The sequence below is a fragment of the Vitis vinifera genome, chromosome 12, assembly GCF_030704535.1.
Source record: "Vitis vinifera cultivar Pinot Noir 40024 chromosome 12, ASM3070453v1".
Lineage (NCBI taxonomy): Eukaryota > Viridiplantae > Streptophyta > Magnoliopsida > Vitales > Vitaceae > Vitis > Vitis vinifera.
This window is the reverse complement of record NC_081816.1, coordinates 15,470,973-15,485,565: the sequence shown is the minus strand read 5'-3', so window position 1 is coordinate 15,485,565 and position 14,593 is coordinate 15,470,973. Positions and strand designations below refer to the sequence as shown.

At 31.4% G+C, this 14,593-nt stretch overlaps 1 protein-coding gene and 1 pseudogene across 1 annotated transcript; one reads left to right on the top strand and one right to left on the bottom strand.

Annotated features, from left to right (window-relative positions):
* Positions 1-6,886: 6,886 nt before the first annotated feature.
* Positions 6,887-8,973, bottom strand: LOC100245326 (peroxidase N1). Its single transcript, XM_002269027.2, has 4 exons — positions 8,962-8,973; positions 8,119-8,520; positions 7,879-8,041; positions 6,887-7,248 (listed from the first exon to the last, which is right to left on the bottom strand). Exons 1-4 carry the CDS (start codon positions 8,971-8,973, stop codon positions 6,887-6,889), a joined length of 939 nt encoding a protein of 312 aa, XP_002269063.2.
* A 3,568-nt stretch (positions 8,974-12,541) lies between these two features.
* LOC100267628 (peroxidase N1-like) lies at positions 12,542-14,041 on the top strand (annotated as a pseudogene).
* The last annotated feature ends 552 nt before the right edge of the window (positions 14,042-14,593 follow it).

The window sequence follows — 14,593 nt, the reverse complement described above, 5'->3', positions numbered from 1 at the left end:
CAACGTGCAATTATCTAAAACAGTATGACAAAAGAAAAAAGCCCCACATGGGCACCACTCATCAAGGTAGTCTCTAAAAGCTAATGGAATACAAAAATGGCTCATCCTCATCTTAGTGGATTAAAAGCATGGTAGATACCGCCATCATCAAGGAGACTTCAATAAAGGAGTCATGGCAAGTACAAGAGGGTCATACTCTTTGCCCTCACTACTAGAAAGCTTAGCCCTATTTATATTGAAACTCGTGGCACAAAGGCACATCAACCTCACACCAGTAGGTGAGGTAGGAGGATTTGTATCACCATTTGATTCTTTTGACTACCAACTTGAAAGCCTCCCAAACTACTCTGATCATGGTGCCTACCCTGACCTGATCATTAAACATGGTAAGCTGACACTACTACAAAAAATTGATTTAAGGACGTTTTATTTCTTGACGTTTTTAAGAAGCGTCAATGATTTAAGAAAAAATGAGTTTACCTTGACGCTTATTAGTCATAGTTTAATATTGGCGCTTGAACGAAAGTATAATGGCGCTTATATATAATTTGGATAACCTTGGGGCTTAAGAAAGTGTCATAGAATACATTTGACATAAATACGCAATCATGTCACTTCTTAGAAACGTCATTTCCTCTACTCCTATATAAAGCTCTCTTTCCTTTCCTTCTAACCCTTGCACCTCGATACCCCAGAAAGATGAGCACCTTACATCTCGAGCAACAAAAAACCTTGGGTGGGCAACCTTATTCATCGACCTTAAACCTGTGTTTTGTCCAGCCATCGCACTGACCTTCTTGAAAATGAAATCCTCAAATCTTTGTGATATAAGGTGATGAATTTCCAAACATCCAACTCCTATATTTCATTAGAATATTCTCCAAAACGCAAGAATCCATCAACACTATAAGTCAATCCAGAGGTTTCAAATTCCTATACACAGTTTCTCTCTGAAAATTTCTAAAATAGTTTCTTTCTCTACAACCATGGCTTTGTATTCTCTTGTAGTTGCTTTGTTTGGTTAGGTGAGAAATGGAGGAGAGGGAAATGGAATTTAGCTTTTATCTTTTGTTTAGTGGATGAGCAGTTTTTTATTGTTTAATTGTTGCTCTGTTTGGTTTCTAAGAAAACTAAAAGGGACGAATGGAGTATTACCTCCATGAATTAATTTTTTAGCAGAGAAGGTTTACTAGTGCATGTGTATGAGTTAAAACCACAATAAAAGTGCACATGTACAGGTGAAAGCTGTTTGATTTAGGAAGGAATTGACTGGTGCATGTGGGCTCAACCTCCATTCACCTTAGGTAAGATTAATGTTCTATTTTTTCCCAAGGTTTTTCATTTACAAAACATAAACTTTTGACTCAATTAGATGATACATCAATGTTTATGGAGGATGAGGTAGAACTGAAAATAGTTGTTGTTGTACACCTCATACTGATTCAGTAAATTTTGGATGAGACTTATCTTCCTTCATCTAATCTTTGCAATACTTAGGCTCTTGCTTTTTGAGCTTGCTACAAGTTGTTTCATTCTAATTGATGCAGCGCAATATGACTTTTCAATTGTTGGTTCAATTTTAAAAAATATATATATATATTAAAAGGTGCAACCCAATTTGTCATACAAACCATGCATATAACAAGGTTGGAAATCCATGAAGGCTCAGCTCTTAGGGAAATATCTAGTAGACTAATTATAATGCCAGGCAGGGGTTTCTGGTCTCTGTTTTCAATTGGAATGGTAGTATATGTGTCTCAGTTTATACTACGTGTCCTATACAATTCCTCTTCCGGGACTTGCCATCTCCAAGTTTATTGGTTACCTTTCTACCTCCAGAAGAAGATCTGAAGTGATTAACAAAAAAGGCAAAAAAATAAAATAAAATTATGTTCAATTCACTTGACTTCTCTGTTTTATTGCTTCTATTCATGTAAATATCACTTGATTCTTTGATTTAAGGATAGATATAATCAATAGTGAAATGGTTTTTTTTTTTGTTTTTTCTGTGGGCCAATCTCCAAGACTTGACCCACCTTAGCGAACACTTCTAGTTGTCATATAGGGCAAAAGTGGATTCCCTTATATGTCCTTTGCACAGTTTTAAAAAACTGGGTGGATTGCCCATTGACCATTGTTTGTTATTTTTTTCCTCTCTCTCCCTCTCCTTATAAGATATTTTTTAGATGGATTTTGTTTGCAAGAGGCCTTGAGTCTTGGAGCAGAAACATTCTGAACTTTAGATTATTCTACCTTGTAGTCATGTTCACTTTTTTCATTCAAGTTCTGTGCTGAAGAAAGATGTTTATATGGAGTAATTCGGTTTTTAAAGAATGCTGGTGCAAATATTCAGTATCGAAAAGTATGTCCTCTGCAGCTCCAGTGGGCATCTTTAGACTAGAATTCTTTTTATTGATTATATTGAATTTAGTGAGAGCTTAAGGTTTGAGTATCCCTAATGTTAGTGCAGTAGTCTTGTTAAATTAAATTTGTTTAATAGTTTGGAGAACATTCCCATTTGGTTTTTTTTTTTTACTATATATGAAGGGAACAAAATTGGAGTACTTTTTCAAAGACTTGAAGCAGTGGGTTAAAGCTTTAAATGTCATATCTCTGTTTTATATGTTATATATGTTAGTGAGCATGTGTTTGCATTTTGTGCTGATAGGGAGGTTTTCCATTCTTAGTGATGGTTATGACTTGCAGGAAAAAAAATTTATTTCTTAGCTATATATTCAAATAATTATTTTAAACAAGTAATTAGGATCTCTCTAAACAAGAAAATAGCAACTGACCTGTACTTAGATTTTGTGCTTATAGGTTTGTTTACTGCAGTGACTTGTTTTTCAATAATATGAGTAGCCATGTGCTTAGATTTCTAAGTAAAACCTTCAAGTAAGCTTTCTTAGTCTTATCATAACAGAGAATTGAGGCACTGAACATTGCTCACTATTTTCCTCATCACTGCAGCATTGTAGGCAACCCTTTGATCTATGCAGCATTGCATAATAAACTACCATGAATTATCTCATATGTTATTGATTTTAGAAGTTGAGTGTTCGTGGTTTGTTTTCATTTGGAGAACTTCAAAGCAAAAGGTTGACAAAATAGGTACAATAAACTCTAACTATTTTAGGTCTTTCTTGGAGATTTTGTTTATCATAAAATATCAAAAAATAGTTGTATTTTATATTGATGATTCAAGACAAGAAAATTATTTTCAGTAGTGGTTTTAGTTTTTCCAAAATTTGTTTAAATAAAATATTGGGGGAGAGCTTGGCAGTTTGAATTTCTTAGAGAGTTTGTTTTTTAATTCTGGAACTAGCTCGCTTGGCCACTAAACAAAGTGGCTGCAACACATACTTTTTTGGTTTATTTTTTTTGCTCACATTTGATGATGTTGCAGGGAAGTTCTCCAAGAGAAAAGGACTAGCAGTTTTTGGCAATGATGTGAAATACACAAAAATTCATGCAAAAATATGGTACTTGCTACCCAACAAGCCACAAGTGAGTTCTTTGTTCAGTATTAGTGGTTGGCTATGGATCTGTGACCATCTAGTCAGAATCTTTAATAGATTTATCTTTGCTAGACACCTTATTTATATGGGTAGATTTGCAAGCAAAGCTAAATACTTGGTGAATAAATTAGGCAATTTTATGAATCCAGTATTAAGCTTCATCACCAAAGCCATGGTTAATAAAATGCTTGTAGAAATGAAGGTGTTGAGTTTCTGCTATAGTTATTTTGTTTCATTTTCCTTATTTGATTTGAAGTAGGAAGATTTTATAAAGACTAGAAGGAGTAGAGGTCATTTCTACACTTAGATAGGATTAGACACTTTTGATCTCTGGTCACTCTTAATTTGTAAGTGGGATTTCATTTATAGTCTTATAAGTGGGCTTTCATTTAAATGAAAAAAGTGTGGTATGATATTTAACAATAATTATTATAGGGTTGATCACTGTATTCTAATAATTCCTACATTGTGAGTTATGGATGTAACTATAGTTCCTTTGGTAAATAGTGGAGGATCAACAATGAACTAGTTGGCTATAGGGAATCCAAAAATCAACAGTCTTCTTAGTTGTCATAGTGAATTAGATTTCTTTCTTGTGAATGATTTTTCCTTATACCCCACTTTCCTGGTCTTTTGGTGTAAATTAAAACATAAAGATTAGTAAAAGCTAGGAAAAATGGATCACTATCCCTAGATGACTATATTAGACTAAGAGTCCATTTGGTAGTGATTTTAAAAAACGTTGTTAATATTTTTAATACTTAAAAAGTTTTATTATTCAAGTGTTAAAAATACTGTAAATATTTTCTAAAATCACTTCCAAACGTAGTCTAAAATTACATGAAAGCTTCTTGGTTTATAAAGAAACTGCTTTACAAGGGCTTTGGTTTTCTTGGACCTTGTAAGCTCCTTGAACTTCTGGTATAAAAAATAAATATAAGTCTATTTTAGAGAAAACTTCACTAAAGCCTTCTGCTAATTGCTATGCATTAAAAGTCAATTGGAAGGCAAAAGAGACTACCAACCACTGGAAGGACAATAAAACTACTTAGTTGCTTGTAAGCTTTCTTGATTGGCTATTAGGTCTTTTTTTTTTTCTCAGATTTTCATGGTAAACCCGTGAAAATGATAACACTTCTATGAACTTAAAAATAAGCCTAAACTATTTCTATTGAGATCCTAATTAACTGTTATATTAAATGCAAAATAATAATAAATTACAATAAATATAAATTGATAAATATAACTTTATATGTAGCAAAAAACGCAAACAACTTATTAAATATTAAGTAATTATAAATCATAATATAAGTTAATAAATATAAGTATTGAAGATCAAGTTCTACTATCTTTAAACTTAATATAACTTAAAAATGGAATAACAACTTATGTTGGGTTGAATCGAGTTGGTCATTGAACCTTTAATGGACTAATTGTTTTAATTTAGTTAACATTTGGTAAATATATATCTAATTTTTTGTTTGAATATTTTTTTATTTAAAAAAAAATTACATACAAAAAGTAGAAACTTTTATTCCAAAATATCTACTCATTTCATATTTTTAATCATTTTTATATAAAAAGTACAAACTTTTCTAATCATGTGTAATTTGGTGCGTCTATTATAGTTGTGTTCAACATATTTTCTTAATATGCCTATAAAAAGGTAGAATACTAAAAACATCTTGCTTTAACCATTAATCTAATATATAAAAATAACTACTATTATAAAGAAAAATTATACAAGAAATAAAATGAATATCAACTAAATTTTATTTTTCCCATGCGACATGTCTTAGGTGGAAGATTTAAGGAAATGATAGGCATGAGGTCTCATGTTTTAATTTAGGCATAAAAAAAGTTATTTGTAAATTTTTTTTAGGCAAATATTCAAATTTAAAAATTTACTGAATATTATTAAGTGAATATATTTAGTTTTTAAGTAGATATTTAAACTTTTGAACATAAATTCCCAATTAATATTAGATGGTATCACGTGATCATCACAATGGAATTTTAGTTGTAATATTTGTGGTTTTACATAGTCATTTTAGAATTTTATTTTTTTTATAATAGCTTATTTGATTTTAACAGGGTGTCCATCCAACAAAAAAGAAGAAGAAGAAGAAGAAGAAGAAGAAGAGAATTACTTTAGCCATCACTAAAGTAATATTTCCTTGAGAGAATTAGCACAAAAAAGAAAGAAAAAATCATAAAAAAAAGGCTAATAGGATTGTATAAAGCGAAATGATATTTGAATACTCATATTTTTTAGGGAAAATTATGTTTTGGATCTAATTGGACCAAAAAATTAAGTTTTGCTTTATATAAGTTCCCTATTTAAGCTCAAAACTTAGAGGAAGTGTGAAAATTGAGAAGAAGAATATAAAGTTTTTATCTTTTCAAAAATGGCATTTATTGACTATGAAAAAAAAAAGTAGAAAAACATTAATTTAAATTTTATTTGCAAATTTCAATAAAATTTAATATAATTTAGTGATTTAGAAAAAAAATACACAATTTTCCAAAAATAAAAATAAAAATAAATTATTATTATTTAAAAATCAAACATCTTGGAAAATATATATATTTAAAATTGTGTATATAAAAAATGACTGATAATATGTCAAATTTATTTTTTTTAAATGATATATTTTTATAATGTATTTTTTAAAAATTTAGTTTTCTAAAAATAATAATTTTTAGAATAATTATTAAAAAAAATTAAGATAAAAAAATTTCTCAACATTATGGAAGAAAATAGTTTTGAAGGGTATATCGGTCTCTTCATATTTTATATCCTCCTCATGAATTATATAACTTTTATGGATCAAATCTTAAATTTTTAGGTCCAACTAGGTTCAAAAGAAAATTATCCCTATTTTTTATGATGACATTTTAGATAACATTGACTTTTATGGTGACTCTCACTGCAATATTATAAATAGGGTATCATAGCTTCAAAAGAAATAAATAAATATCTAATAAATATGATGATTTATGAGAGAAGGACCAATCCTTTTGTTAAGTTTCCTCGTGTTCTCCCCTCTTTCATATTTGCCTTTTCTCTGTCTTTGGGTCTTGATACCTTAATGCCTTGACACAAATTTTGCAGTTTTTTCTCTTAGCTTGGGAAGGTATTTTTATTTATATTTTCAGTAACTTAATCTACTTTGTTGATTTGATAACTGCTGATGTTACTTCAAGTTGCATGCATGTATTGATTTAAATCCAATCATAGCTTCTTCTTTTGTTCAAATTTATTGTGATTGACTTGCTACAAGAAGAAACAATGTAGTATATTATGCCTATAAGAAGAAAATCAAAATGACCCAGTCAAACTCATTACAACTTTTAATTGTCTTAAACTAATTACTCATCTTCACTATGGACCTCCCAAACTCCATGTTGAAGTTCAGCTCCCCTCTCAGCCCCAAGAACCGTTGTACATAAGCTCTTGTGGAAGCATCTGTCCGCAACTTCCAATCCGACTCCAGTATTCCGCGTCCATTCCTCAAGTTTGTAAAGAAAGATCCGCCGAATCTGTCGGAGCTACCTGTGTCTAGTGCAATACGCTTACTCCCATCACGGTTGGCTGGACACATCTTTTGTAGTTGAGAAACGAATGCGGCGTCCATGCAAGGGTCACCACCATTTGCTGATGTATTGCTGCAGTTGTATAATCTGTATCTGAAGGACTGGCATGCTGCAGTTCCGATGGTGTGTCCTCCTATATATATATATATATATATATATATATATTCACACAAACAGACACATGGAATTAGGTTACAGAATAAGCAGCAGTACTAATAATTCTAACTTTGGTTCATTATCGCATTAAAAGTAAGTTTGAGAGTGATTTTAGAAAATATTTCTAACAATTTTAACACTTAAATGATAAAAAAGTTTAAGTGTTAAAAAGATTAAAAGTATTTTTTAGAATTGTTGTCAAATGAACTTTAAGTCATTTGTTTTGGAAGTGTTTTCGGAAACATATTTAAAAAACAGTTTTTTAAAATACTTTTTTAAAACTATTTTTTTAGTATTTTAGAGAACAAAATTTTGATGGAAGACCTAAAACATTTTTAACATATTTTCAATGTTTTTAATATATTTAGAAAACATTCTTTTGCAGTGCATTATTTTTTATCATTCTGTATAATTATTTTTTAAAGCAACTTTAAAAACAAGTGAAAACAATTGAAAATAATAGAATGTGTTATCAAAAAACACTTTATTTTTTGTTTTAAGAATAAAAAAATTGTTTTTTATTTTTTGATTGCCAAATATGTATTTTTCTTTCCGAGAAAAGAAAATTATTTCAAAAATAATTATCGCCTAATATTTATGCTTTTACCAACAAGAGTAACGAGATCTTGATCATTAAAACCCTTGTCTGCAAATTTTTTCTTTTGAGAGGCAATGGATTCAGTGAAGCCTGGCAAATTGTTAGTGTCGGATGCCAATGAAACTCGCCCATCTCTTCGTTCCGTTAGCACTAGCCAGCGTGGTCCATTGGTCTGCATGTAACATTCAAAAAATCATATATATTCGAACATATTGTATACAATATGATAAAAACATGCTTGATTAGTACCAGAACCACAGCATCACGGGCGGCCAGGGCAAGAATATCAGCGCAAGAGACCACCCCAGGGCAGACGTCTTCAATCTGGGATTTGGCATCATCAATAGCATCATATCCTTTTAAAAGACTGTTTGGAGTGGTTGTTTTCTCGGTGGACGTTCCATTGATAAGGATAGAAGCATCACAGCCCCTGACAAAACAGTCATGAAAGTGCATGCGAAGCAGGCCACGGGCAATGGCTGGATCAGATTGGAAATGAGCTGCAACAGTTAGCTGAACAATGAATTCAGCTTGAGGGCATGAAGCTGAATAGAAACCAACCCTTGTGCCTTGGCCATGCACCAATGCAAAGGCTTTGGCAAGCAAGAGAAACACAAACATGGATGATCTCTTGAAGAAGGCTGCCTTGGTCTAGGGATTTTGGTAGTGAGTGGAGTGATTTACATAGTGGGAGCGAAAGTTCCGAGTATTTATAGTGTGAGGGAGGTCAAAACTGGAGAATGAAGTAAGCAGAGACGGCTAAAAACTAAGATATGGAGAAGGGATATGTAGAGAAATTGAAAGTTGTGGATGATGAGTTGGGATGCAATCTATGTGGCCATGGTTACAGCACGGCCCGCTAATGACTTGGTGCGCACTGGGCATTGAAGTAGTCCATCATGGTACTATGTTTCATCTCAATCAGCACAAGTACACACAAGAGCTCTTAATTCGCACTGCCATGTTAGACTCCAAGCCTGCTACTACTCCAGGATTGCTAGGACAAATGTTGTCTCATCTTGATGGTGAACCTCTCTCGGATGCCACCTTATATTGAAGCACAATTAGTGCACTTCAATACCTTACATTTACCAGATCAGGCATTTCATTTGTCGTTAATAAAGCTTGTCAGTTCATGGCTACACCCACCACTACTCACTGGTTTGCTGTAAAACGAATTTTGCTATATCTCAAGGGTACTTTATCCTATGGCATTCAGATGCAACAATCCACCTTGTTGGATATTCATTGATATACTTATGCCGATTAGGCATCTTGTCCAGATGACAGAAGCAGCACCAGTGGCTATGACATATTCCTTGGTCCGAATTTAGTGTCATGGTCCTCCAACAAACAAAAAGTTGTGTCTCGCAGTAGTGCAGAATCCAAGTATCGTGCTCTTGTGTCTACTGCTTCGAAGATTATTTGGATTCAATCTATTTTACAAGAAATTTGTTTCTCTTCCTCCTCTCCACCTCTACTTTGGTGTGATAATAAAAGTGCAACTCACTTAGTTGCTAATCCAATGTTCCATGCTAGGACCAAACACATTGAGCTAGATCTTCACTTTATACGGGATCGAGTTCTTGGTAAACAACTCATCATTCAGTATATTTCTTCATTCGAACAGTTTGCTGATATTTTCACTAAACATATTTCAAGCTCCTAGTTCCTTAGTTTCAAAACGACGCTCTCTATTGTTCCTTCACCTATGAGCTTGCAGGGGTGAGAGACAAGACCTAGTTGATCAACAAGAAGAAGACCCAAGCCACAAGAAGCTAACTACTTGGGATCAACTGCTACAACCCAAGATCAGCGATAACAAACCAAAGTCTGTTAAGAACGTCTTGAAGTTAGTCAATTAGGTTGTTGTCAAAATAAATATAAAAACACCAGTGTACAAGTACCTGAGATCCTTTCTCTAATACAAGGAGAAATATTCACTTTCTACAACCCAATTTTTGAAACTCACAAACCCCTACTTATTTTATGACAATAATTTTTATTACTATTAAAAGTTGTAGTTTGTCCATCACCTTCTCACAAGTTTGTTTGCGCAAGATGGGGGAGTTTGACATTGCAACTAGTACAGAGAAAAGCTTTCATTGGAAATTAATTTTTAATTTATTATAATTATTCTATGTGTGAAAGTGGCTATTGGGGTGTCCCTTATCCTTCAAATGAGTTGATGCGCATTGCTGGGTGTTGAAGTTTCGTCTTCCTCATAAAGTCATATTGGTCTCTTCTCCACTATTAACAACTCCCATTAATAGAAAAGTTGTCCGTACAAATTTGTAATAAGATTTTAGAAACTAAATCTCAAATAAATTACTTTATGTAAATTAATTTAATTTTTTATTTATTTAAAATGTAATATAATATTTTTAATAAAAATTGTTTTTAATTTTTAAAATAAATAAATATAAATATATTAAAGAAATTTAAACTTATTTTTTTTTAAAAAAAAATTCATAAATATTATCTTTAATTATATTTATATCAATTATGTTAATAAAATAAATTTAATATGTGTATTCTTCTTTATTTTATCATTTTTTTATAGCTTTCTAAGGTTTGATGAATATTTTTGTCAAAATATTCATCAATATTTATTTGATATTTTCAATATTTATAAAATCTAAGTACCGATATATCCGTATTTACAGATATTTCAAACCTTGATTCTAGCTGAGAAAATAATATTAATAATACAAATTTTAGGCTAGAGAGAAGGTCCCACAACAAAAAATAAAAATAAAAATTTTAAAAATACGTAGACAAAGTTTAATATGATTCGAATTTTTTTCATGGTTTTGAATTGATTATAATCATATTTGGATTAAATTTGTATTAATTTATTTAACTCATTTAAGAAATTGGTTACTTTTTAAGTCAAATATCAACATGAGGAATTGACCTATTTAATAATGATGTTAATTAATTTGATTATAATTTTCATCTATTTAACTCAAATTTGATTTATTTAATTCAAAATTTTATTTTAAATAGGTTAATAAATTGAATATAAACATGCTAAATTAGAAAATTAATTATATAAAATTAAAGAAGATCTAATTCGTTTTAACTATTGAATAAAATCTAATCATTGAATAGATGAAATAAATTAAATAAAGCATTATTTAATAATCAGATCGTGTTTAAATATATATTTTGAATTTGATTATTGTTTGTATTGTATTGTGCTTGGATTGATTTATTTAGTGAAAGGTCTTAATTTATTCTCTTAGGTTATGTTTGGTTCCCGAAAAGTACAAAGGAAAGAAAAAAAGTGCTAAGAAAAATGATTTTCTCATGTTTGGTTGTCTTATAAAATATTCCAAAGAAAATTAAATATAATTAAAATTAGTTAGAAACTTATACATTTTAAAATTATTTAATCTTTATATTAATGAGTTAAAATAAATAAAATGAGTTTGAAATAGTAAATAAAAATAATTTATCCCCTTTAACTCTATTTTTTATTTTTTTTCATTTATTTTTTTTTTCTATTTTCTTTCCTTTGTATGTTAATATTAATATTTTAACATAGACAGTTAAAAAAAAAAAAAAAAAAAATCAATTCAACGGCAGCGGGTGATAAATTAAGATGGTAGGGCATGGGTGGGCACAATGACACACCGTCGCCTCGCTTTTCTACAAGGGCTAATAGTTGGTGACTATTTGTCTCGTACAAGGAGTAGTGGGAGACTGGGAGGGGCCTTTATTTTGAGATATACATTGAGATTGGGACGTCCACATTCCATAGTGGAAGACCTGTTGACCAAGCAGACAACTGAGAGGAAATTTTTTGGATGCCAACTCTTGCGAACCAATTTCAGTAATTATCATTTAATTTCTCTAAGCCATCATTTGTCATAATTCCCAAAATCATATTATTGGTCGTTAACCATTTTGTTGTTTGATTCTTAGGGGCCCATTAAATCCTACTTATTATTATATTTTAACCTTAATTAATTATAGAATTCGAGGAAAAATAAAATTTAAGAGTCGGGGTTCAATTGAAGTACCCAATTCATAAAATTAAGAAAAAAATAAAAATATTAAAGAAAGTGATTTTTTATTTATTTATATATTTAAGTATACCATAAAAAATATTTAAAAAATCAAATATATTTTAAATTATTTAGAAATTTATATATATTTAAATTATTTAATCTTTATATTAAATTAAAATAAGTTAAATAAATTTAAAATAATATATAAAAATAATATAATAATTTTAAATATATTTTTTATTTTTCTTTATTTATTTTTTATTTTTTTTTTCAATTTTCTTTTCTTAATATTTTTCCTTAAAATTTTCAGGAACCAAATATAATCTTAAGAAAATAAAGAAAATCAAAACATAAATTGCACATCAAATTATCATTATTTTTCTAATTAAAAAAGGGAAATTGCATGCTTGTATTTACTAATTTCTCATATTAAGTTTTGTTGAGAATAAAATTATATGTTTTTTTTTTCTTATGTATTTGAAAATAATATACTTTCTTATGCTGATACCATTTATTTCTCACAAGAAATGCCCTCCACCTCTAATATTCCCTCATCATGGTTCTAGTAGCCGCCTTTGTTTACTTCTTTCCGCGTTTTGACTTCCCTCTCTTGCCTATATATACTTGCATGCCTTCAAGCTTCACCTCCCACAGCACCACAATAACCTAATTCCATAACACTCTACTCGCATATCTATTGCTTCTATATACCGAACCCTAAGCCTGCTTCTCTTCTTTTTTACCTTGATTACATATCATTTTGTCATCATAATGGAAACTCCCACATTGTTGTCTCTCCTGCTAATAGCCATGGCTGCTGCATTGGTGCAAGGCCAAGGCATTAGGGTTGGCTTCTATTCCCGTACATGTCCTCAAGCTGAATCCATTGTTCAGAAAACTGTCAAAGCCCATTTCCAGTCCAATCCAGCCATTGCCCCTGGCTTGCTTCGCATGCACTTCCATGACTGCTTTGTCAGGGGCTGTGATGCTTCTATCCTTATCAATGGAACTTCCACCGAGAAAACAACCATACCAAACAGTCCGTTAAAAGGATATGATGTTATTGATGATGCCAAGACCCAGATCGAAGCTGCTTGCCCTGGAGTGGTCTCTTGCCCTCGCTGCCCGGGACTCGGTGGTTCTGGTAACTTTCACGTTGCATTCAATATACGCTTTTGCAATATTTTGATATCCTTCCGATACTTAACTGTGTTATAATTCACTATATATGCAGACTAAAGGACTCACGTGGAAAGTGCCTACGGGACGTAGAGATGGGCGAGTTTCATTGGCATCTGATGTTAACAATTTGCCTGGCCCTCGCGACTCTGTTGAAGTCCAGAAGAAAAAGTTTGCTGACAAGGGTCTCAACGATCAAGATCTGGTTACTCTTGTTGGTAAGAATAGATATTGGAACCATAATGAATCAAAGTAAGAATCAGTAACCTTGCTTAATTGGAAACTTAACTAAAGTGGTTGTTTGTTTGTGTGGCTATATATAAATAGGAGGACACACCATTGGAACTGCAGCATGCCAAACCTTCAGATATAGACTATACAATTTCAGTACCACGACTACAAATGGCGCTGACCCTTCCATGGATGCCACATTCGTAACTCAGCTACAAGCCCTCTGTCCAGCTAATGGAGATGCGAGCAGACGGGTTGCACTGGACACTGGTAGCTCAAACACATTTGACGCATCTTTCTTTACAAACTTGAAGAATGGACGTGGAGTGCTGGAATCTGATCAGAGGTTATGGACGGATGCTTCCACCAAAACTTTTGTTCAGCGCTTCCTGGGGGTTAGAGGGTTGAGTGGGTTGAATTTCAACGTCGAGTTTGGAAAGTCCATGGTGAAGATGAGCAACGTTGGGGTGAAGACTGGGACAGAGGGTGAAATTCGCAAAGTGTGCTCGTCAATCAATTGATCATGTACCCTTTGATTGTCAATTTACCTAAGTGAAGTAAAGAACCGTTACTATTCCGTAACTTCTCACTTGCACCGTGAATCTGTGATAATGATTCAGCTTATACCCAAAAGCAAAGTGTGAATGGAAATATTGATGCATGGTTGAATATATGGTTGTCTTTTGAATATAGATGCCCCCTTTTTATTTATTGATTGATAAGTGGATAAGGTTGGCACTGCCATATTGGTCCCCTTTGCATTGTCAGGTTGACCCCCCAATTTCAATCGGTGGAAATTGTCCTCGTTTGATATATCGGACGTGATCCACCTTATATAATTATCCTAATTATTTAAATTAATTCATGATTTTATAAAATTATTAACTGATCAAATTCCATAAAAAGTGAAAGTTGTTTCTAGGCCTGTTTTTCGAAATAGAGAGTATTTCTAAAGGAAAAACTAAATAGAAATTGTTCCTCTCTAAAGTTGCCCATCGAGAATGTAGGGAGAAAATAGTTGAAGATAGAGAAAAAAACAAAGAGCATGTTTAGGGGTGTGATTTAAAAATATACTTTTATTTTTCAAAAATAAAAAGAAAAATAAAAAGTTCTTTCATAAAATTTGATACTATTTAATTGTTACTTTATGGAATTTTTTTTTTAAATAAAGTGTAATAAAGAGTGGTTTTCAAAGAACAATATGAAGTTTTTCATCTTTTTTTTTTAAACAAATAATTCCTAATATTTCTAAAATTCTTCTAATTTAATTTCGATTGAAGTCATATTAATGTTTTTAA